Source organism: Cheilinus undulatus, linkage group 9 (genome assembly GCF_018320785.1).
Source record: "Cheilinus undulatus linkage group 9, ASM1832078v1, whole genome shotgun sequence".
NCBI classification, from domain to species: domain Eukaryota; kingdom Metazoa; phylum Chordata; class Actinopteri; order Labriformes; family Labridae; genus Cheilinus; species Cheilinus undulatus.
In genome coordinates, this window is record NC_054873.1 from 30,218,196 (window position 1) to 30,244,188 (window position 25,993).

At 39.4% G+C, this 25,993-nt stretch overlaps 1 protein-coding gene across 2 annotated transcripts; it reads left to right on the forward strand.

The window, feature by feature from the left end:
- Window positions 1-611: 611 nt before the first annotated feature.
- On the forward strand, window positions 612-24,218 carry eea1 (early endosome antigen 1). 2 transcript variants are annotated; one of them, XM_041795772.1, is made up of 29 exons: window positions 612-745; window positions 4,732-4,809; window positions 4,947-5,059; window positions 5,149-5,203; window positions 5,291-5,356; window positions 5,467-5,497; window positions 5,581-5,685; window positions 5,889-6,010; window positions 9,026-9,181; window positions 10,311-10,427; window positions 11,817-12,155; window positions 13,769-13,918; window positions 14,168-14,287; window positions 14,495-14,698; window positions 14,821-15,021; window positions 15,186-15,299; window positions 15,430-15,585; window positions 15,675-15,814; window positions 15,957-16,287; window positions 16,378-16,479; window positions 16,566-16,760; window positions 17,392-17,511; window positions 17,617-17,802; window positions 18,132-18,263; window positions 19,029-19,214; window positions 19,324-19,562; window positions 20,823-20,943; window positions 21,067-21,165; window positions 22,408-24,218. In XM_041795772.1, the coding sequence occupies exons 1-29, from the start codon at window positions 722-724 to the stop codon at window positions 22,528-22,530; spliced, it is 4,125 nt and encodes a 1,374-aa protein (XP_041651706.1). In that variant the 5' UTR covers window positions 612-721; the 3' UTR covers window positions 22,531-24,218. The 2 variants fall into 2 exon arrangements, 1 of the variants encoding a protein (XP_041651706.1); XR_005992355.1 differs by lacking the exon at window positions 22,408-24,218 and having other exon boundaries at window positions 19,324-19,569.
- The last annotated feature ends 1,775 nt before the right edge of the window (window positions 24,219-25,993 follow it).

Consider the following 25,993-nt stretch of genomic DNA (forward strand, 5'->3'; position numbering starts at 1 on the left):
AGTGTTTTTTCAGCAACAAACTTCATGGGCATGTTTTTTGGGACCCCTGAGATATATAAACTTGTCTTAAAGGGGTAAAATATGTGATCTTTAAATTGATAGACAATGTGCCTCATAAAACGTCTTACAAACTGCCTTAATTGCTGTGAAACCAGTCTTTTACTTAACAGCTGTGGTACATATAAACATATGTTATTAAGAAAGAATTGAATGTACAGTATTTATTATGTCTTGACTGGTTTTATTTATGTGGGAGAGATTGCCTCTCCTACTATAAGCAGGGAACTAAGAGAAGCAGTTCAACAAACATATGCAAGGATTGTTGTCAACATTCAAGAAAGGGAGAGATACATTCTTTGTATTGATTATCATTGACTCGTGCCTGAAGGACAAGGCATAGATCAATGATTAACCTTTATATTGTTTTTATGCATGTGTGAATGGGTATTCTGCTGTTTAGCATCATAATGTAAATAAACCATAAAATAAAAAGTCGTCATTGACGCTCATTGTCCCCTTTGTATTTCTGTTTTATTTTATCTTTTTTCCCCCAGTTGAACAATATTAATTTAATTTTAGCCATACTCTGTACTCCTCAACATCCCCTTGATGACCCGCCCATCCGCCGCCACTGCCTGAGCCTGGTCAGGTGTTCGTTTTCCAGCGACATAAACTTTCCATTTGGAAAACTGATTTGATTTCCTGACCGGACAAACACGCCATGCTACGGAGGATACTTCAAATGGTAAGCATGTGATGTGGCAAAGTCAACCGTTTTGGCCTGTGTGTGGTTAAAACGAGTCATTTTCCTTTGTAGCTACAGGCCTATGCTAGTTTGTTTTCATGGTGGGGGCATCATTTATTACACAGCGTGTGGCGGGTGGACGGGCGTTTTGTTTTATATTTTATCTTACGGGCGTTCGGTCATTCAGAATAAACCCCGCCACCCCGTTCCCACACAGTGAACATATCAAGCGCTCACTGTGTGGGGTTGACAAGGCTAGCTACAAATTGCTAACTTGGGTCAGTTGATTAATGCTAGTGTTGACAGAGATGTAGCAAGCTAACAGAGCACCCGTCAGTGTGTAACTGGTTTATATGTTTCCTAACCTTGCCAGGGTTAGTGGAGTAAAGCGTAACTTGGTTTGCCAACCTGGCTGACTGCTGAATCATTTATTTTTGATGTTTTGCGTTGTTGGCCAGCTAGCCCAGTTACAACGGTTTGTTAATTCATCGTCCAGTCATCACATGCTAACTCTGACGTTAGCTAAACGTTAACTGTTATGAAGTCAAGTGTAGGCTGACTGATGGCCAGATTGATAGAATTTATAAATAGTATTCTCATCTTGATGGCAAAATAGATGTCCGAGTAAAACAGAGGGTAGAAAAATAGAAGGTTTGGTAGCGAACGTTAGCCACCTGATTAGCTTCTAATAAGGACTACATTCACCACAAGCCATTGCCACCGAAGACTGCATCACTGTGTACACTTTGTAGTCCCGGCCTGTTGACCAGGAAAATCCAACATTTCGCATTTTGCTTTTAGATCAGGATTTGTCGGCATTTTACTGAAAATATTTAGGAAGTCAATGGTGTAATGTTAAAAATGGTGATTATCATACTCTCTTACAAAAACACTATCACTGCCGTAGCTTATTTAGTATTCACACAGTTTGGACAAGAGCAATGACCCTACAACAGACTGGAGGGTTAAAAGGGAACAATCTGATGAAAGGGGGAGTCATCTTTTACACTGCACATTAATCCTGAATTTGAGGAAGTTAAGGAATCACTGTCTTGTGATCGTTTTAGATCTACTCAGTCAATTTAGAGCAATATTTAAACGTTCTCGATAGGATTCATAAAGGACATCTTAGTGTGAAAATATCTGAAAAGACTTAGTTATTGTGATTTATGGGTTTCCTCACATGTTAGTGTTGCATGTCAAAGGAACCTTTCTTGGATTAAGGGTTACTACACGTTTGTATTGCCTGCTATTCTGAAATCATTTAACATACAGTGGATTCAAATACACAAAGCATTCCTTATTAAAGAACTGTTTTGTGAAATAATATTTATCAATAAGGGGAAAAATCCCTGCCGAGGTGGCAGCAGCAAGGGTTGCCACAACAATAGTATTATAATATTGATGAGACATTAGTTAAAATCAAAGATGCATACATGTTTTGACATCATTGCAATTGGTACCCAGTATTGAGTCAAATGCCAGCAAACTCCTGCTTACTATCGTAAAAGCACAAATGCATTTGCAATCTTCTGGCATCTCTGTCTTTTGCAGCAGCCTTGAGTTCAAATGACTGTAGGACTTCAATTTTACTTTCAAGCTTTGGTATTGTTTTGATGTTTTCTATCATTTAAATGTGGGGGATTGCATCGTTCTTAAATATGGTATTAGGAAGTAAAACATTTCAACAACTTCAGCCACAGTCAACACCAACCCTATATTAATAACAATGTAAGTTGACATTAATGGCAATTTTGTGGCAATTTCCATCCCCACTTGTGATTATTTATATTAAATGATTTTTTTATGGATATGAGTAGCATTTCTGTTTTGGTTATGTTATGCATGTAACCTGTAAGCCGGGTCAAAGATTGATTCATGATGCAAATGCGTAGGCTGCCTCTAAAGTGCTGTATTTACAACCCTTCAAACAGCTCGGAGATGAGTCAGCTCAGAGTCCATTTCCTAACACAGAAACCCACATAGTTGCCATTCCAAGTTGGAAATCACAAACCCAAAGTAGCTTTTCCTGTGACTCCTTGAACACTGGCGGCAAGCTCTTTTTTGTTTGTTTTTGCCTCAGCCAAATGACTCATTTGAGCTGAGGTGACTACATTGTTTCTTGTTATAAGCTGAGGTAGGTTTGTTATCAGTCCTTCATCTTCCCCTTGCTGTAATCTAAATGACAGGGTGTGTTTGCAAACCTATCCTGGCCAATTGCCGGCCACTCGATGACAATGTTTTACAGATGTAATTAAGGATGTATAAGACAAGTGGAGTCAAATTTATTCATAAAGCTGATATGAAAACAGCAGCAGCTGACTACAGCATATTATCGTTAAAGTCATTGTACATCAGACTGCTATTGCAGAGCACCTTAACTACGGCCCAGTGGTAACATACCTCTTTGAGGTTTACAAATGCCAGACAGTGAAAGTATTAGCAATGAGACAATAAAAAATAATGTTGATTTTTGATACCAATATATCACTTTTTTTTTAAATTCCTTTGGGTTCTGGGGGGCTGAACCTTTCTTAGATATAAGCAGGTGGGGCTTGAAGAAGGAATAAAGGTTGGGAACCACTGGTCTAGAGGAACGGCTTTGACTTGTACCCCCAAAATCTATTCAGGTCATCCTTGAGTCAGAGTAGACTTTTGTGCAAAGACTGAAGAAAATCCCTCCCAGTATTCTCAAGATATCATGCTCACAAGCAAGGGATGGACATGAGGCCCATAGACCTTGACCTTTGACCTATAACATCCAAAATCAATTCACCTGTCATTGAGTGAAGCTTTTTCAGAGTTTGAGGAAAATTCCTCAAAGTGTTCTTGAGTTATCATGTTCACAAGCAAGGAAGGGACATAAGGCCCAATAACTGCAACCTTTTACTAAAATCTGAACAGTTTATCCTTGAGTTAGTGTAGACAAACTGACAACCCAAAAACGAGGGATGGGCTGATGCCTCTTTTTCAGACAGATACTATGTGCAATTATGAAGACTTAATAATACCTTAACTTTTTTTTAAAAATATTTCGAAGTTTTTTTTATTTTCTGTAGATTCCCTCGTCTCTTCTGTTGATGAGTCAGCATTACACGGTTTTCTGTCAGCTCTTCTTTTGTTGTCCTTATTTCAGTTTAAATATTACCAAACTGCAGACATGGCTCCAACTCTGCCAACCTGCTCAAATCAAGAAAGGCTAACATGATTCTGTAAAATTATACCAAGTACAGTATTGGCAGTATCTTGGCAGTTAAAGTTCTTAAGCTTATTGATGCATCTAAAAAATAAAAAATAACTTCTGTTCCTCGCTATTACCAGTGTTGAGGAATAAAATTCTTCACAGTCACAGACTTATGAAAAGCTTTGGACACTTAAACAGAGGGGCCAAGATGCCGGCTGTTTGGTTAAAACAGAGCACTTCCCCAGACCTGCACCAAGACCACCTTAAAGCGCTGGTAAACACACCCAAGTCAAGACATATTATAAAAACAAAAAAATTTAGTTGTTATTATTTAGAATATTTTCTCTTAACAGGATGAAGTCCAAGGGAGAATTTTTCAAAAAAAAAAAAAAGGAAAAGTGATCAACTTAAAAAAAAGGTCCTTAAGGAATGTACAAATGTCAGTAAAAGTTCATGCACATACCACCTTGCTGATACAGCTGCCTAAAATGAGCATACTTTTAGAAAGATTACTATTGAAAACCAGGCTTCAGTCTCTTGAAAGATACTTTCAGCTTCATCAGGCCCACCCATCAACAAAGTTGTTATCGAGATCTGTTGGCCAGGACTCTGTTAAAAGCTTGGAATGAATAATTTCTCCTTGATAAAGAGTCAAACAAAACATCTCAGATGATGACAGCTGACATAAGAAACAGAGACTTCAATCTTTAATTAAAATCCACTCCATCCCATTTCTCTTAGACAGTTAGTAAAACTTTGCTTTGAAATATCTAAAATAATGAATATTTGTTCATCCCACAAGACTCCTGGGAAGGGGGGCTCCCAGAACGCAGAGCCAGAGCAGCCCAGCACAGACCTGAACCATGACCAGACATCAGAGGTAAGGAGTCCGCATGTTTGTCTTCACTGTTAACTCGTTCTTTTTTCTGTCTTCCTTGCTAAAAGAACAGCAGAATTCAACTTGTTCGATATTTTATCACCAACTAATTAATCCTGATGTGGTGTTTCTGCATACAGGGCTTCATCTGTCCTCAGTGCATGAAGTCTCACAACTCTGCAGAGGAGCTCTTCAAACACTATGAGCTATTCCACGACACCGGAGACCTGCCAGCTCATGTGGCCCCGACTCGGTGAGACATGATGTGACATTAATGATGATAAAGAATCTGACTATATATACACTTTAAAGAACTTGTTTTTTTACTCTTTCTCCTCTCAGGGAAGACCTCACAATGCTACGGCAGGAAGTTCAGGACCTGCACGCTTCTCTTAAGGTGAAGATGTTTTCTGACAAACTAGAACTATGTGGATTCTGTGATAATGGCTACAAAGTCCTGATTTTATGTTTGTGTGTCTTCTAGGAGGAAAGATGGTTCTCTGGAGAGCTGAAGAAAGAGTTAGACAAAGTCCAGGGACACCTGAAGCAAGTAATTCCTTCAAGATATCTAATAAGTTTGATAACATCAATTTGTCTCTTTGCTTCAAGAGATATTGCTTACTGTTACTGTACATGTATCTCTCTCCTTTGATTCCACAGAATGATGGGCAGACAGGCTCCGAGGATTCAGGTGAGGGTCTTTATATTTTATAAAGTCTAGGAAAAAGATAAAAATCATTGATTCCTTGTAACCTGGGGTGCTCTTTCTCTCAGCCCTGGAGAGGAAGTTAAATGAAGCAGAGACAGAAAAGTTCAACATCAAGCAGATGAAAGACCTTTTTGAGCAGAAGGCTGCACAGCTGGCTACCGAGATAGTAGGTCAGTGTGGGAAGAGGGAGTGTCACGTAATTCAACAGTACTGAAAAAGTCTAACTCAATCATTGTTTATGCTCAATCTCTTTATCATGCGCTTCTCTGCTTTAGTTTTACACTCCTTTGACTTTAAATCATTTTTACTTTATTTTGTGATCTGCACAAATTTCAGCATTATTAAATTACCTTTTCTTAAATGTCTGAATCAGATTTAAAGTCCCGCTATGATGAGGAGAAGAGCCTGAGGGAGGCTGCTGACCAGAGGCTGGCCAAACTGAGCGAGCAGCTCCAGAAAGAGAAGCAGGAGAACGAAAGACTTCAAACAGAACTGGTACAATGATCCTTAAAGTTACTTTTGTATGTTGTTTAGACCCTTCTTTTTGAAACATTTGAAATGTGAAAGAAAGCCATTGAAAAGGCGCCATGAAATCTATTTAACTCTAAGCTGTTTGGTGGAAGAATCAAAGCAGATCGCCTCACTGTTGTCGTAGAAACATGAAACGCCGCGCTTTAGAGGGGTTTCATACAAATACAGGTTTGCTTTTAGAGTTTCTAGGAGAGGTATCAGCTTTTAAGCTCCAGACCAGTCTTATAAAATGACACACAAGCTGTGTTAACTATTTTGACCAAAAAGTTGAAGATAAGTTTTTACCTTTTTTCTTATTTTTAAAGACTAAACTGAGATGACGGCTGAATAGTAAATGCATTGACAACAGAAATATAGCACAATCTCTGTTGGTCAGTTCACAACACCATGAAAAAATAAAGACTGGTAAACAACCAAAGTTAGATCGCCTGTCTACAGAAAGGGAGCTGCAGTTACAAATTCTCGCTGCTGATTTTTCTGTGTCTTTTGGCCTTTTGTTCACACATCACTAACAGCATTTTAGGTCACTGAAAACACACTTTTGTTAATTTACAGAGTAACCACCCAAAGGTGCAACTCAATATTTGAGAATATTGTGAAAAAGTTGATTTATTTCAGTAGTTAAATTTAAAAAGTGAAACTCATATTATGTATGTAGATCTATTACACACGTAGTGAAAGTTTTAAGGTCTTTGTTTCTTTTAATTGTAAGGATTATGGCTTACAGTTGATGAAAACCTAAAATTCAGAACTTTAAAACATTAGAATATTACATAAGACCAATAACAAAAGGATTTCTAATACAGAAATGTTGAAAAGTATGGTAATTTATATGCACTCAAGACTTGGTTTGGGCTCTTTTTGCATGAATTACTGCATTAGTGCAGTGTGGCATGGAGGCGATCGGCCTGTGGTACTGCTGAGGTATTATAGAAGCCCAGGTTGCTTTGATAGCAACCTTCAGCTCATCTATACTGCTTAACAAATTTATTAGACCACCCTAACCCTAACCAAAGTGAGGTTTATGCCACAGCTGCCCTAAATTAATAGCATTGGTAATTACCAAAATCATTTTTTATGTTTCTGCAATGATTAATACACCAATATGTAGAAGCCCTTTAAGCAAAATGATTTTTTTAATGCTAAAATATAATTATTATTGTTATCCATGAATTTTCAAATTTACTGATTTACAAAAAAAACTGAAAAAATAGGAAAGCATATTAATATTTCTTGATTAATATGTCAAATTATAGTTATTTACTTGCATTCCTGAAGAGAAAAATGAGTTTTAGTGGTTGAATGTTATGCTTGATTCATTTCTGACTTCTCAGAGAAGCCCAGTGAGCCGGCTTGAATTTGTGTGAATTCAGTTTGAAATTCCTCATTCCTGTTCAAAATGGTAAAACGTGGAGAGCTCACTGAAAATGAAAGAGTCCGCATCAAAGCTCCTCATGATGCTGTATGGTCTTTGAGAAAAATATGACAGGCAGTCTAATAAATTTGTTAAGCACTGTATGTCATGGGTCTTATGTCTCTTATCTTCCTCTTGACAGTACCCCAGAGGTTCTGTACGGGGTACAGGTTCAGGACTATCATGGTCATTTAACCAGCTTTTGGCACATTTGGCAGTATGGGCAGGTGCCAAGTCCTGCTGGAAAATGAAATCAGCATCCCCATATAGCTTGTCAGCAGAAGGAAGCATGAAGTGCTCTCCCAAACACAGTGGACCAACACCAGCAGATGACATGGCACCCCAAACCATCATTGACTGTGGAAACTTTATACTGGACTTCAAGCCTCAAGGATTTTATGCCTCTTTGATCCTCCTCCAGACTCTGGGACCTTGATTTCATAAATGAAACCAAAATTTACTTTCATCTGAAAACAAGACTTTGGACCATTGAGTAGTGGTCCAGTTCATTTTCTCCTTAGACCAGGTAAGACGCTTCTTACATTGTCAGGTTCAGGAGTGGTTTCACACGAGGAATGTGACAGTTGTAGCTAAATTCCTTGATATATCTGTGCATGGTTGCTTTTGATGAGCTGACTCCAGCCTCAGTCCACTCCTTGTGAAGTTCCTCTAAAGTCTTGATTGGGTTATGCTTGACAGTCCTCTCAAGGCTGCGATTTCCCCTGTTGCTTGTGCATCTTTTTGTACCATAGTTTTTCCTTCCATTCAGCTTTCTATTACTGTGCTTGGATACAGCACTCTGTAAACAGCCAGCTTCTTCAGCAATGACTTTCCTTGTGGAGGTGTCAATAATCGTCTTCTGGACAACTTTCAAGCCAGCAGTCTTCCTCATGACTATTTACCCTACTGAACCAGACTAGCGAGACCATTTAAGGGCTTAGGAAACCTTTGCAGGTGTTTTGAGTTAATTAGCTGATCAGAGTTTGGCACTATTAGTTTATTATTCTGAACTTTTTCACAATAATCTAATTTTACGAGATACTGAATTTTGGGTTTTATTAGGTGTAAGTCATAATCATTACAATTAAAACACTAAATGTTTCACTCTGTGTAATTAATCTGTATAAAATGAGTTTCACTTTTGAGTTACTCTACTAAAGTAAATTCACTTTTTCACAATATTCTTATTTATTGCACTTGTAGTACCACTATGTTACCTATCTGTGATTGGCTAGTTGACTTTATTTAAAGAGAGAGTAAACTGTTGGACTTGAAAGACAACTAAAATGTGCTGAATTTACTAAATGGCCCAAATTTGGTGGGCAGAAAGTTCTAAACTGACTTAACTAATGAACATCTTGGTCTAAAGGCTAAGTCTGTAATATTTTCTAAAATGAACACTACAAACAAGTGTTACACAGCAGTGTATTGTTGCCATGTATGACACATCTGATAAAGTGCATAGCAGCAGACAACACAGCTGTTAATAAGGACATCTATATTTGTTTTAAACTTCCTAACTTTAACACTTCACACTCCTCTGCCCCCTTCACTCTGACCCTTAGCTGCAGCGACCAGGAGTGGAGGATGTGGAGGTGCTACAAAAGGAACTGGTGCAGGTCCAGACGCTGATGGACAGTATGACTCGTGAGAGGGAGGAGGAGTCTGAACGGCTGAAAAACCACTATGAGCAGCTGCAGAAGAATTACACTACCTCAGAGGTGAGGACAAAAAAATCCACAGGGTATAGGTCTGCTGATTGTCTCACTTTCCTCTGACAGGAATGATCGCTGTTCCTCTTCCAACTCAAATTATTCTGATCACAATCACACACATTTATTCACTTTACATTAATTTTTTTGCATGTTTGTCCTGCTGATGTGTAAGGTTATAGGGGATTTTTTTAGGGGTGAAAGAGTTACTAGTTTTAATGTAAAGCTTCCCTATGGATAGTAATACCATACAAAAATGAATAACGATGAAACCCTTTCCATTACAGTGCTTAAATATCACAGAAAATTTTGTCATTAGAGCATTCAACTTAGGCTTGTTTACTGAGGTGACTCAGAAATCAGTGGTTAAAGGGGATGAAGGAAATCAGACCAGGTGATGTGGCTGTCTCCCTCCTCATCTCTCTCCCTGTTTTTGATCCTGTGAAATGTTGCAATTATACATTTCCATGTGGTTTCATCACAGTCTGCAAAAAATCTGAAACAGCTTGTCTATGTGTATCACAGCCCTATCTCTCTCTGGTCTTAGTATAGAAGAATAAATCTGTAGTCAAGTCTTTGAGTCAGTCAGTAAAATATCAACTTTGCATCTTTAAAAAAGTAACATTTATATTTAGGCTTTGTATAAAACATTTTTTAAATGCTGCAATGTCCAAATGTTGTAAAAATTTCACTAGAAATATATAATGAATTACATTATTCATCCCCTTTCCCAGTAGCTTTCTTCACTGTGTAGATTAGGCTGATGCTGTTGTAATGTGACTCACCTCTGTCTATGTCTCTCTCTCTTTCATCTTCCTTACACATTGTATCCCTCTCCACTTTAACTTCAAGATCTGTAAACTGGAGGTAAAGATGTTCAATTGAAATTGGCCCCATTTTTTTCAGTTTTCTTTTTTTTTAACATTTTGAGTTCCTCTAGATTTGGAACCTGTTTTTTGTTTGTTTTTGTTAACGCTGTTACCGTTTCATATTTTTTGTGAGAGTGATTAAGTCTTTTTGTGACTATTCTATGTTGGGTTTGTTTTCTTTCTTCATGTTACAGTGATGCTTCAGTTCTTTGAATGTTTTCACTAAATGGCTTTCCAGTTTATTTAATTTCTGTCCTGTTTTGTTGCAGTTGACCATATCCCAACTAAAAGCAGAGCTGGAGAAAGGTCCGCAGGAAGCAGCCGTCTACACGCAACAGATCCACGAGCTGCAGAGCAACCTGAATAATCTGCAGCAGCAAAGCCAGGTAGCACATTCAGACTCTATCAGAAAGAAACAGATACAACGGTCCTGTGACATTTTTGTGATTCGCTGCAGAATACTGAACACTTCTACAACACCTTCTGCTGCATATTATACAGATGCTAATCTCTAATTACAGATTCTATTTGAAAATAATAGAATATGTACGTGAAGGACCTTGATATGGAAGTTGCTTTGATTTGCATGTGTAGTTCTTTTGTTGTCCTAGTCAAACGTAACAATTTGAACACTTGCTTTTGACACCTGCATTTATGCATGTACTCTCTGGTTTTATGTTATCGGATAGACAACAAATTTTACCTACCTATCCATCTGTCCATCTATTTTTCTATGTAACTGACGTAACTGAGCTTCTAGCTTCCCTTCAAGTACACAGTAAACTGAGTCTCTGTCCATCTTTCTGTATTGCCTTGCTTCACATTGACATCACCAGTTGTCTATGGTAAAGATGTCACTTTGGCATCTTGTAAAAAAAAAAAAAAAAACATATCAAACACAGCCCTATAATTAAACCAGCAGGGGTGGTGTATGCCATGCCAGCTCTGTAACGTGAAGCTGAAATACTATCACAGGCAGTCACTGAGCAAGCAAGTGGAGGCTTCGGGGTTTCTGTAGGATTAAATCAGGGGGTGCTTTTCCTTCCTCCATCCCTGTCAAGTGGATTTCCAGGTGAAGGAGACTGAAATATTGAGGAGCAGAAAATGAGACACAAAGGATGAGGACAGGGATAGAGAGAACAGGAACAAAGTATTTATTGGTCTGTAACTCCAGGATTAGAGAGAAGTGACCTCCAGACACAAGAAAAGGGCAGCAACAAGGCCATGAGATGCAGAAGGATGAACAGAAGTGGAGGTGAAACACTGAAAATGTCCACAGACGGTTGTTAAAATTGGCCAGCTGCTGTCAGAGATTTGTAGTCTGTCTGTTAAATCCAGGTGCCCTGTCACACTCCCTAGTTAGCAGTACACTTCCCCATTAACAACATTTTGTTCTTTATCACCTTGTTGCCAAGTGTGCAGCTACAGGGCAAGTGCTGTACACATACCACGGTATTTCAAGGTCTGAGTTATTAACCTTCCCTTAGAAATGCCATACCTCTCTTTACTCTCGACTCTACACAGGCGACTGTTCTTTTCCATATCTCCTATCACATGAGGAGAGCGTGTTTGGGCCTTGTAACTGTCACGCTAAGTGTTTTAGTTGAGAAAAGATATGACTCATTAAATAGAGTGGCTTGAATATTGAAACATGTTTTCACACTGTCAACACTGTTAGTCTTTTTCCTTTTACCTGACATCCAACTTTCTCTTGATATTTCAGAAAAACATGACCCTCACCGTCTGCCTTATGTCCTCCTTTCGTCTTCCTACAGAGCCTGTCTGAGAAGCTTGCACATAAAGAGAAAGAGCACCAGGAGCTGGGGGAGCGCCTAGGAGCTGAGAAAGCATCTAAGAAAGAAGTTCAAGACAGCTTGAGGGAGAGAGAGTCAGAGGTCCAGGAGCTTCAGACTCGAGCCTCAGGGGCTGAGGCCTCTCTGCAGAAGGCCCAGGCGGAGCTCATAGAAAGGGCAGAGGAGGTCACCAAGTTGAAGAGTGAGATCACGGAGCTGGAGGTGAAGCACGCCGAGCTGAAGGTGGAGAGGAAACAGTTGGAACAGCAAAGAGAAGAGAAAGAGAGCCAAGGGGCCCAGCAGCAGACAGAGATTGGACAGGTGAGCTTAGAAATCAAATATCACTCACAGATAAACTACAAATCAAATAAAATCATAAAATAATCCTTATAGATTGGGACATTAACATCCTGGAGAAGAACTAGATTCTACACATACCTTGTTCATTCCTATTTGGGCCCTAAAGTTTCTTGTTTAAAGAGCAGAAATGTAAGATTTTTGATTCAACAATGAGAACATAGGATTTACAGAAGAAATACTTAGAATATGACAATTACTTGTTCATCTCAAAGTAAAACACAATACAAAGAAAGAAATTGATATTTATAAGAAGTAAGTCAAGGCCGTCTTCTTATTACAGCACAATCAAACATTTGATTTTGTCTTATAAACTGCGTTCTTTTAGCTTCTTCAGCACACCTAGCAGCACAATCTGGGACGATTTGGTCTTGTTCCATTGTTTAACCCATTTCTCAAATAGATCATGTACTGCTGTCTTTAAAGACTTGATGTTCTGGGGCGCAGGCGACCAAGTGGTTAAGGCACGCCTCATGTATGTGGATGGCCTGAGGCCCTTTACCGCATGTCTCTTCCCTGCTCTTGTCCCTGTTTCTGACTCTATCCACTATCCTCCTCTATCAAATAAAGGCACAAAAATGCCCAAAATAAACCTTTAAATAATAAAAAAAAGACTTCATGTTCTAACAGTATATCAAATGTATTATAGAAAAGTATAAAACTGTATGACTAAATTCAGAGTTTTAGAGGCATGTTTGTATGATTTTCTTTCCATTGGAAAAAATGTTGGACTGTAACGTATGTTATGTGTTGATCAGGGCCATTGTGAAACCAGGGACTTGTTCATCTAAAGATTATTTTAGTTATGATCCCAGCTTGATCCATGCTTCACATGAAGCAATATTTGCACTTTGTACACCCTGTATGCTGTACATACAAGCTGTACTTTTAAACACTGTTAGATCAGTCAGTGCTAGTCTGTTTTTACAGTACCTCTGCAAATTCAACTGCTGTTACATTTAATCCTATGTAACCCTTTTTTGGCAAAAACAACTCTTTACGGTCAAAGTGAAATCAGATTTCAACAAAGTAATATCAATTCAACAAAAACATGTAATTTTCTAGTATAAAGACACCTGTGTCTGGAAGGTCCACTCACTGGTTAATCAGTATTCCTGGTAAGTCTGGTAAGTCTAGTATTCATGTATAAGTCTGCCTGGATCAGGCCATCCTCAGAAACTGAGTGACCGTGGAAAAAGGAGACTAGTGACAGAGGTCATCCTATTGTATTTCAACAGGGTTTCAGAGGAGCTACTTTAATTTATCAACATTCATTTTTATAGTTAAAATGAGAATGAAGAAATCTTAGTTTGCAGCCCAGTGCTGCTCTGCACAGATCAACTATGACAAAAATGTTCATTTAGGCTCAGTAGACCATTTTTTGTCTTTATTTGAACCTTAAAAAAGCTGAAGAAAAGTGACATTTCAGTGAAATAATTTGTTTAAATAACAAAATCTGGAGAAGTCAAAGCATTCATCGCTCTTATTTTAGTATCTGCTGCATTTCTCTCTATTAGCTTACTCTTTTTGTGCTCTGCCTCTTAATAACCCTGTCTTTCTCTCTTCGCTCTCTTTAGCTGCACGCTAAGCTGCTGGAGGCAGAGAGGCAGCTGGGCGAGGTGCAGGGTCGACTGAAGGAACAGAGGCAGCTGTCAGGGGAGAAACTTAAGGATCGGGAGCAGCAAGCAGCTGACCTGCAGCTGAAACTGTCCAGAGCTGAAGAACAGGTAGCCACTGGATGAAGAGTTCATGATTGGCCAGGGCAGACATAGAGCAGATAGATGATCTATACATAGATATGTCTGATGAATAAGCATAATTACAAAATACTACGTATGCTATATTATAAGGAAGTGTTGTTTTGTTTTGAAATACTCCACTACTAAAGGTTAAAAAGAGGAGATGATGAAGATCACCCAAAGCAACAGATCAAACCAAAATAAAATGTTAACAGGCTTCTGTGTTTTATTTTTTAGATGAAGGAGAGTGCCAGTAAGAACACAGACCTGCAGCACCAGCTGGAGAAAGCAAAGCAGCAACACCAGGAGCTGCAGGCGCTGCAGCAAAACACCAACGGCAAACTCAGAGAGGCACAGGTACTGTTCACAAGAACAAATGTTCTGATAAACGATGTTTTTTCAGTCATATGTGGAGAGAATGCAGAAGATTAACTGAAATAAAGCCTTTGTATGTGATAAGCCTATCTGAACAGGGGAGCTGAATCAAGCATTGCATGAAATTAATAATCCTAAATAAATACCCAATTGAATGGTTCTATTTTGTGGCTTGTCTTCATACTGTAGAATGACTTGGAACAGGTGCTGCGCCAGATTGGAGATAAGGACCAGAAGATCCAGAATCTGGAGGCTTTGCTGCAGAAGAGTAAGGACATTGTGAGCCAGCTGGAAACCGAGAGAGATGATCTGTGTGCAAAGATCCAGGCCGGGGAAGGAGAGACAGCGCTGCTCAATCAGCTGAAGGAGAAAAATCATGCACTACAAGAACAGGTCTGTACAACAACTACAACTTGAGGGATAGATTTGATAAGCTTATCACAAGAAGACCTGTCTTATTTATCCAACAAAATTAATTTGAAACATGAACATTTTCTGATTTGTGGGTCTTAAAGGTCACACAGTTGACAGACAAGCTAAAGAACCAATCAGAAAGCAACAAGCAGGCCCAGGATAACCTCCATGAACAGGTCCAGGAGCAGAAGACACTGGTGCGTTCTGCCCAGGATCGAGCCACCACCCTGGAGACTTCAGTCACTGAACTCACCACCCAACTGGCAGACAGCAAGGAGAAAGTAGCACAGCTGGACGCTCAAGTAAGACAATACACAAGCTTATCAATGTGTATAATAACATACACTAGGGTTACAGATGTTTTTCATTCTTTTATTGTCAATGCCTTTAAAAATCTATTACAAATGGCTGCATGTTTTAATTTTATAGTGATTTTTTTGTATTTTGTGGTTCTGTTTCTGTTTAGCTGAAGGCAAAGACAGAGATGCTGCTGTCTGCAGAGGCAGCAAGAGCTGCACAGAAGGCAAACCTTGAAAACAGCCTGGAGACGGCTCAGCATGCATTGCAGGACAAGCAGCAGGTTTGCAGTCATCACTCGTGTCACCGTTAAATTTTGTCTTAAATGCAGGGGTTTTTCCCTTTTTATGTACCATATTTCTAACGTATTTCTGTCATTTTGTCTTTCTTTGACCCCTTACTGCCTTGTACAGGAGCTGAATAAAGTCCAGAAGAAGGCGGAAGAGCAGGCCCAGAGGCTAAAGGAGAGACAGGAGCAGTGCACACAGCTGGAATCAAGTCTGAAGGAGTGCAAAGACAAACTCATGGCATCAGAGCAGAGAATAGAGCAGCTTGAGGGGCTCAATAAGGTTTGTAATAAATCTTTATCATAAGAAGAAGACTGAAATCCTCTTCAGGACACCTGTGTATAAATGAATTGGGTGCTTTAATCTGACAGAAACTAGAGGCGCAGGTTGGAGAATTGCAGACCACACGGGACCAGTTGCAGCAGGAAGTGCAGAAGCTTCAAAAAGAAGGATTAGAGGTTAAAAAGAAAGCAAAGGAGCTGCAGCGCTCTCTGGAAACAGAGAAAGCAGGGTGAGAAAATATTTTCTGATGCATAAAAACTATAGATAATAGTACCAAACACTAGATGCATTTATTCTTTATAATTTTAGATCCTAGTGATTTTGCATTTCTTGAATTTTGTAGTAGAAAGAATGTCTTTCTCTTCTTAAAGGGCTACAACACTACAAGAGGAATTAAAGGCAAAAGCAGCCTCTCTGAGTGACATTCAGCAACAGCTGGGCCGTAGTGAGCAGGACAAAGCTGCTCTGAAGGTGAATCTGGACAAGATGACTCAGGAGGCTAAGACTAAGCATGCAGAGCTGGACAAGAAAGCCCAGAACCTGCAGGCAGATTTACAAAAAGCACAGCAGGAGAAGGAGGCTCAAAGGAAGGACTTCACATCGATGCAGGAGAGTCTAACAAAGGTTAACAAGGCATTAAAAGAGAACCAGAGTCAACTGGACACAGAGAGAAAGAACCACAAGTCAGCCATGGGGGAGAAGGTAGGTTATAGTTGCAGTTAGGACGAAAGATCCAGGAACAATTCAACCTCATTCAGGACTGTGATGGCATTAATCTGTTTGAATCCTCAGGAAAAGTCTTATGAAAAGGCCCGACAGGAGCTTCTAAAAAGTAACGAAGCCATCACCAAGGAAATGAAAGAATCTAAAGAGCAGTTGGAGCAGATGAAAGAGGTAAAATCCTGCAAACAAATTAAAGAAAAACTGTAATGTTTTGGGTGAAACACCATGCAAAGCATTTTTTAATCTATAAACAACAGGCAGAGAAGAAGTTGAAGGTGCAGCTGACCACACTGGAGCAGCAGCACTCAAAGACGCAGGAGGTGCTGAAGGAAAAAGAGAAGGAGTTAGAGAAGTTGCAGGCACAACTTAAGACGACCCAGGGGTCCTTTGGGGAGGAGGTGAAGAAACTGAATAGCAAAGTGAAAGAGTTACAGGATGTTAATGTCAAGAAGGTAAGTGGCATTTTTCACCACATTTCCTTCACACATGCAAAAAACTGAATGATGCAATGGAGTCTGCCATTTAGTTCTAAATGTAGGTGGATTTGTTCAAAGTATCTATGGACCAGTAGAGATGAAGATATAGTAAAGCAGTATATAGACAGAAGCACATTCATTACATGCACAAAGACTGCACAGTTCACTCACTAATCAAGTGATGTTAACATCATCAACTCCTTTTTACCTCCGCCAAGGAGGTTATGTGATCGGGAGGGTTTGTTCATTTGTTAGTTAATGTGTTTGTTAGTTTGTTTGTTAGTTTGTTAGCAACGTAACTCAAAAAGTTTTGGACGGATTTTGATGAAATTTTCGGGAAATGTCAGAAATGGCATAAGGAATAACTGATTAGATTTTGGGTGTGATCCGGATCACCGTCTGTTTTCATGAATTTTTTGAAGGATTCTCTACTATTGGGAGATAGGGCTAATGGCGGAGGTCTGCACTCTCCGAGTGCTATTCTAGTTTTAAGTTTGGGTTGCATTTCCCATTGAGAAGGTGGTGGAGCATCATGAGGTTAGACCAGCTGAGAAGTGCTGATCTAAACTTTGTGTGTATTTATGAATGTGTGAATTTGAATCTTCAGACAGAGGAGGAGACTAAACTGAGGGAGCAGGTGTCTCAAAGCAAGGAAAGCCTCACTAAGCTTCAGTCTGACTTCTACGGCAAGGAGTCTGAAGTGTCTGCCCTACGCCAAGACCTGAAGGTACATTCGTGAAGATTCAAAGTGGCTTAGTTGAGGAAGATGATATCAAAAATGTCTCTCTTGGTCATCTTCACTGACTAATCTTTGAGTTTTCTTTGGCTGCAGGCGTCAGAGGACAAGCTGAAGTTGTCTCAGGAGGAGCTGGCTGCTAACCGGACTCATCAGACCAGTTTGGAGGCTCAGATTCAGGAGCTGCAGACCAGCCGGGGCACATTGGAGCAGGAGCTGGCTAAAAGAGACCAGAAGCTTCAGCAGCACGAACAAACGCTGAAGGACCTGCAGCAACAACAGGTGGAAAAACAGATTCATATACAGATATACAAACACCTATCAACAGTCTTTCACGCTGCTGCTGGGTAATGGTATACCACTCTTGGTGCAAAAATTCAAGCAGATGTACTTTGATGCATGGCTTTTCAGATCATCACTTTATAATTCAGTAGGCCGAGGTGCATCTGTGCTAAAATTTAAAGGGCATTAGGACAGAATGGCTTCCATTCAAAGATGTTGATTTATGGAAATTTTTGGGGGCTCTCCTATTTTTTATATAAAGCGAGTCCTGGAGTTATATATAACCTGATGCAATTGATTATACATCATTTGTCTTGTGTTTCCTTTAGGGTCAGGCAAAGGAGGCACTGGAGAAGGAGAGGAGAAACGTGGAGGAGCTAAACAAAGCCAAGACTGCACTAGAAAAGAATAACACGAAGCTGATGTCTGAAATCAAAGCTCTAACAGAGAAGAGCGAAAAGGTCTGTTACATGTAAAGGACGCTAAAGCTAACATACCTCTGAAGTGAGAGCTAACACATTTCTCTGATTGAAAAGGGATCAGACAGGCTGGATTATACCTCGGTTGTGTTAACTTGAGCTAATGACCGCTGTTTTATGTCAAGTACCAGCTCAAGTGGCCTGCTTCCCATGATTGTGTCTTATGTAAACAGCTTAAGTCAAAGAAACTGCAGGTCATCAGGCCACATTCTTCTGTCACAGCCAGGCATTCAGCCTGAGCCTGGATTCATCAGACCTTCAAAGCTCCTGTGAGGAGTCTTTAACGGGTTATGAAACAGTCTCAAATCAATAGGAATGCCTTTTTATGACCTACAAAAGCAAATGAAATCATCAGAGAGTTTGACTATTGACTGAGGGTTTAAAGTTTGTCCATAGTTTTACCTTTCATCATACAACCGGTTAGCTGCTTGCTAACTCGTTTCTTTGCAAAGTCAACTTGAAGAAGATTCGATGGTAACTAGCTGAAAGGGGGCATGTTGACATCAGTTTTCCTTCTTTGCTTTATACTAGGAGACAGACAGTGGTCCAGTCAAAGATCTAATAGCTCAGCATAACTGTGTAGAAAGATACTAATTGAGTCATCCGGGGGGTGGCCAAATGGACAGAAACTGAAAGTTCCTTGCTGTTCCTAAGCATCTTAAAGCTGAGCAGAAGCTTTTGTAAGAGCAATAACTCTTCAAACAAATATTGTGCATTAAGCCACTTACAGTATTTGTTTTCTTCCAGGAGCTGGGTGAGTTAAGGGAAGCCAAACAGCTTTTGATCCAGCAGAAGCTGGAGCTGCAGAGTCAAGTAGAGGCAGCACAGAAGAGCATCGAGCAGGAGAAAAAGGAGCACCAGGCCACCAGGAACAGCCAGAGCCAGAGAGAGGAGCAGCTCAAGGCTAAAACAAAACAAGTGGAGGATCAGCTGGTAGGCTCATATGCCAAAACACCATCACATCTTTAGTAATTGGATTAAATATCATTATCTCCCTTTCTGATCTTTATGTGACACAATCAATGCTTCATTCCCTCTGAAGTGTGCAGAAAAGCGTGCTAGAGAAGAGCAGGTAAAGCGCGGGGAGGAGGCGGAGGCTAAGCTGAGCGTGCAGGTGACGGCTCTGAATGAAAATGTGGCCACGCTAAAGAGAGAGTGGCAGGGCAGCCAGCGGAGAGTTGGGGAGCTGGAGAAGCAGACGGACGAGCTGAGGGGAGAGATCGCCGTGCTGGAGGCCACTGTGCAGAACAACCAGGACGAGAGGCGGGCTCTTCTTGAAAGGTCACAGGAAAGTCTAACTTTTTTACAACAGTATCACAGTTCATGTCTTTGTTCTAGATCTATCATTAGTGTCTTACATATTTACATTTCTTTTTATAATCAGGGGGATTTTCTCACATATTTTTAAAATGAGACTTTCATATATCATGAACACAACACGTTAAAAAGATTTTACACTGAAGAAAGTAATTTGTTCCATAAAAAAGTGATTATGAAACCTTTTATATAAGGACTTAATTTATATCCATAATTGTATCATAAATTTTAAGTACCAAACCTTCTCATAATCAGTCATGCTGAGCTGCTGTACTCTCCTTCACGGAGCTTTTGTCCACATCTCTTCTACAACTTTGAATGCGCTTATTTCTTGTGTTAATTTTTAAAGAACTTAATTTCCTTGGGCAGTACAAATACTAATTAAATTATCATGCGAATAAATCATGAATTAGGTTATAATTAAAGGCGTCTGCATGAGTCATTGCAGCCCAAGCACAGAGGAAACAAAGAAAGAACAAATTCATCAGGAAAAAATTACCCTAACATGGATGTATGTCATGAATATGTGAATTTGACTCAGCTGGTTAGATTGATTGATATCTTTATTTCAAACATGTTAAAAACATACAGTAAAAAAGAAACATGGGCTTATGATTTTATAGTTTGTCCATCCAAGAGATCAGAAACATCTGTGATAGATTGAACACTCAGGTATGTCCAAACTACATGTCAGGTGCAGTCTGTACCATTGAAAATAATTCTTGTGTCACTGGTGATGTTTAGTAAACTGTTAAAAGTTCCACTTCCATTCAGTCGAAGATTCTTTTTGATCATTTTGTAAGGTAGGATAGGAATAGAAATAGGATAATCCAGTGGGTCTGCCTTTGATGCAATCCTTTTTATTATTTTATTTTCATGTATGAGATTAATTATGATTAATTGATCACAAAACCTGCTTTTCTTAATAGTGCCTGTATGCAAGTCTTCAACTTGGTGTTCAATCTGCTCATACTCCCCAAGGTTCTTGGGTGAATAAGAGCTTTATAATGAAAATAAAATGTAAATTAGGCAGAAACAGAGTGCTGTGCTCATTCAGCATAACCTAGGAGATCTCATTTAAGCCCTCCTGATCATTGTGCATTCAAAGTATTAATTAACAAACCTATTCTGCTGCTAGCCAAATCACTAAAGTGGTTCGTATTGCTCCTGAATTACAAACACGTCCACACAATTCCTCACCGATGCTGTGTGGTTTTCTTTTAGGTGTGTCAAGGGTGAAGGAGAGATTGAGAAACTGCAGGCCAAGGTGGTGGAGCTGAGGAGGAAGCTGGATGACACGACTGCAGCTATGCAGGAGCTGGGAAGAGAGAACCAGTCGTTACAGGTCTATAATCAAACAATGTCATGTTGGAGTTGTAGAGTAAAAAATGTGCATATGAATAAAGTTTATCTTAATGCTTTATTGTGCTATAAACTAAAATTAGATTGTTACCTCTGTGCTTTCTAGATCAAGCAGTCGCAGTCTCTGACAAGGAAGTGGGCCGAGGATCATGAAGTGCAGAACTGTATGGCCTGTGGGAAAGGCTTTTCTGTCACAGTCAGGAAGGTGAGATTCTTAAAAGTTATTCTGTAATTAAGTTGTATAAGATGCATTTTTAATACCTTTCTTTGGTAAATTGACTTGAGATGGTATAATGCCTACGCATAAAAGACAAAAAGATATAAAAACATAAAAACCTTAGGAGCCTATGGAGCATTTAATAATCTGATTGCAGAGGGAATGAACGATTTTTAATGGTGGTTAGTTTTACAAACCGGTTAAAACATAATGATGTCCTGATGGCAACAGAGAAAATTCCATCAAAAGTACATGATCAGAAGGAGCCAGAATACACTCAGCCTTACAAAGGATCTGCTGGTTACAAAAAGAATTTAAATCTCTCTGTTTCACATACTCAAAGTAAAGTTGTTTTGTTTGAAATCTTCTGAAGTAAATGTTAAGTTGGTCTATAAATTCACTCAGTTAAAACTAAAAACTAGTCTATTTACTTAATCAGAGGACTGAGTGTAAGTAGGTCCCTCAATTGTGTTTAACAAATGTGTGCTTCGTTGCACAAAGCATGCTGGGATGTACGCCGACCAGGCTGGTGTGGCTATATTTAACATATTTTCTTTGCCTAGTAGCATTTAGCAGAACAAACCTGGTAAAAAATAAAGATTAACATTTATGAGTAAGGCTATCTAAGTAAGTGTTTAATTACCTGAATATATAAGATTTTGTTTTTATTGTCTTAGAATGAACATTTTATTTATACATAAGGAGGATGGACTCCTCCATCTTGGATTTTTGCATCTTGCATGTTTCTACGGAACCACAGAAGGGACCAAATGAAAGATGTGCATTTTTTTAATTCCGCTGGTTGACACAGTTTCCTACTGAAGTAAGCATCATTACTTAGAATCTGACTTTTAGATGTTACTAATATTCCTAATTTACACACTGTACCTTTAAAGAAAACGGTACTCCGGGCAGCATGAATTGTAGTCTGAGGGTCTGTTCTTCACAGCTATCAGTGTTAGCATAGGCAGAGCTGAACTACTGCGATAGCTAGCAGGTTAGAAAACTATGAAAGTAGAACTACATGGAAATGACATGTTGTGGATGATGCAGAATGCAGTAATTGTCTCGCAGGAAGGCAGTTTTTCTTTTCTCTCAGAGAGACCCTTCTGAACAAACTGTCTTATGCATCTTTCTAGGATTTTATTCTGTTTTTTAAAAAACGGAGGACATAAATCCTGTTATCTGACCTTTCACTCTCTTTCCCTCTCTTCCTCGTTGAACATCCAGCACCACTGCAGACATTGTGGAAACATTTTCTGCGCTGAGTGTTCAGCCAAGAATGCCCTCACGCCGTCCTCCAAAAAGCCCGTCCGTGTTTGTGAGACGTGCTTCGAGGAGCTCCAAGGATGATCACCACCTCTCATCCCTTAACCCCCCCCCCAAACACACCTCTTCCCCTCCTTTTCCTCCTCCACCAGGCAGAAGGCGGCGTGTCTTTGTCAAATTTCATGTGCACTATAAAGGACAGAGCCCAGTGCAAAGACTCCCACCTTTTTGGAACTCATGGTTCTGGTGTGGAGGGAAATAACTGGTTTTAATGGAGCTGCACCAGAGCTGTGTGATGGGAATGTGGTGGGATTGGTTGGGATTTGTCTGTATCTGTTTTTGTGCCTTTGCTTCTCCTGTGGACTGTCAGAGGGTGGAGACAGTGAGAACTAAACACCACCCATCTCTCTTTGAGTTCACATCTCCATTGTTGTGTTGGCGTCATGAATGAGGCGGTTGCTTTGTATGTTGTAAATATTTTTGCATCAGATGTGAGAAAGTGAACGGTCACTGTGACACTGTAAGAGTGAGGTGGGTAATTATTGTAATAATGATTAAAATCACTGCTGCCCCACAACGGTTCATGCAGGGAACTATATTGTCAAAAAACAAGTAAATTACTCCTCACTTAAAGCACCTGTGAGGAGTTTTTAACTGGTTAAAAACAGATTGATCTGTTATCTCTAGCGCACTTAATAGAGCAAATGAAACTCTGATTCACAAGACTGACTCTTTCTATATGCATATTTTAATGCCTGAAACTGCCGGTGCAGATGTCACTGTAGAAACAGCCTAGTACATTTTCTATACTTCTTTGCTTTAAAAGAGACTTAAAAAGATGATTACCCAGGTACAGGAGAAAATCCCCTAAGGCTGGCCACACACAAGACAATTTTAAGATCTTAAAACCATGGGACACCACAGATAATAGGCTTTCTCCACATGTAGGCAGGTATTTTTGAAAACTGGTAAATTTTATTGACTAAAACTATGGCTGAAAATGTTAGTTGACATACTTGTTTTCCACAGGAAAGACAAGCCATTGACTAGCCAAAAAAAAGTTAGAGCTAGACTGATGGACATTTAAAATCCATGATATTTCTCCACTGTGTATATCAGTATATTTTAAATCAATGTAAGTATTGATACTGCATTGATATTATTATTGTACAGTTATGTTAATTTCTAAATTTGGCTGATTAAATTAACCCAAAGGAAAAAAATGCCTTGTCTAGAAGTAAAGACTCAGTAAAATGAACATTTTAATCCAAAGACTAAGACTAAATTTAAAATAGCTGCTGAAATGATCACTGTTTAAGAATCATAGGATTTCCTCCATCATTTAAAAAAATAATCTTGTCCACATGTGCTGTGTTTAAAATACATCTTGATCCACGTGAAAACATAAAAATGCTACATGCTGTAAAAACAGACCATTTCAATAGTAGTGTGTCCTGCACTTTGCAGGCAAAGAAGCTCACTCACACAGCACACAAGTCCTTGATGTGGAAAAATGATTAGTGGTAATAATTTTTTCTCTGTGTTAACAGTTACTAGTTTGCTCTTTTTAATGTTATTTATATTTGGTGGTGTGGCTGTTCTGGGATCCCCCTGCCCTACCACAAGCCGATGTGGAGAGCATCAAGCAGTTACAGCACACGTTCCTGCTCTTCCTTTGCTTACAAGGAAAGCCTGAGGCAGGGCGAGAAGCAGCAAGAAACCCAGAGCAGAGCAGACATCAGTGACAACAGAATGACATTGTTTAAGTTACATATAGCATGAAGGAGGAGCTGGGGTGGGGGAGGGTTGCAACATGCAGCTTGCAGAGGGAGCGGCAAAGCATAGCCAGGCTAGAGCAGTTAAAACTGGCCATCAGCTGATGAGGGCTTGTGTGAGATCATCTGATCTCAATTATATGGTAGCACTTGACTGTTGCTAGAGCTAATGCTATATGCTCTTTCATTTTCAAACTAAAGTTGTCCCACCAACTCAAACTGGGTCTCATACAAAACCACCAATGCTGGTGGTATGTTTTTCTGTCCTTTCAGGGAATGAAGCAGCAGTGACTTGCTCTGTTCATTCAGGCATCTGTGCATCAACATAGTGGGAAAGCAAATTTGTGCATATGTGTAAGCATGTATAAAGTCCAGTTAGCATGTTAACACCAGTAGTAGTGACATCAGAGTAGAAACCAGTACACAGTGTGATGTTACAACCAAAAAACATTTTCCCATCTTTATATGAACGCTGTAAATGGGGTTTCTAAAAATCTCCACCCTGGAAGGGGTTTTCAAAAAATGCATTTTCAGTGACTAGAAACGGTGTTTGTATTTGTACATAACAAAAATATCCACCTGTGAGTGGACAAGGCCATATTGGCAAACAATTTCTCATTTTATAACCCTCTGAATGCACACCCTAAACAACTTGGCCAGACTTGGTAGTCCACATAGCTGCTGTTTGTTGTCAGGACACTCAGTAAGAATTACACATGCATGAGATCTAACAGAAACTCGATCCATGATCAAACACTAAGGACAGTTGCAATCCTCCACTGGCTACCCTGGTGTGCTAAGGTTGCAGCAAAAAGAGTTTTCTGACATTCTCCCTGCTCGTTATGGGGACAACTCTGGTCTAAAGTTGAGCTCAAAATTGTGCAGTGTGTGGTCAGCTTTAGAAATGAGAGGTACTGCTTTGTCCACAGGGTGGTGCCAAAATCGACAAACCTAAAGTTCTTCATGGGAGCTTTAAATTCAGATTTTTTTTCTAGGTGGAAAATTTAAACCTTAGCAATCAGTATGCCCAAAAGTATTTTGGATGTTTACTTGTTAAAGTTGCATACTCTATTTTAATATTTGTAGAGATGAATGCCATGAAAAAATGATTTTTTGTTTTTTTTTTAGTTTTTTTTTTAGACTTAGCCTGAGTCACGATTCATGCTTTAGCAGAAATACATGCTGTCAACAGGAGGGCAACACTTAGATTTAATCAAATATATATGACAGATATCCTTTAAAGATCAAGTAAATAATTTAAAATGAAGTATTATGTTCTGTAGACTTCTCTTCATAAAAAGCACTCATTCCTCCGTCAAAGTTGTGTTCCAGAGTTTAGCATGACTGAAAGGCCATATCTGGAGTTTTTAGGATCACATTTGATAATTGTTTAAATTCTTGAACTTCAAGTGAAGAAAGAGAAACTGCCCTTTAAGATTATTTGAATGATACACCAGCTGATAGCATCATTACTTCCTGCATGTTTCCTTTGTGCAGCAGTGTGTAAATGTTTTCTGCCTATTTCATGACCAAAGAATGTCTGCAGCAGGTATCCAGCTGACAAGAAAACCCTGACTCTGTTTCCTACATCAGTATTTTTCTAACCTTTCTTTGAAAGATTAAATCCAGGGCCTGACATTTGATCTTGAACGCAGCATGTTTGATGATCTGAGAGACTTCTATGTACAGTCAGTCACTTTTTTTGTAGTTTTTTTGCCGTGCTGCATTTTATTGTGTTGTCATTTTTTGCAAATTGAGGTGCTTTCTGCAGA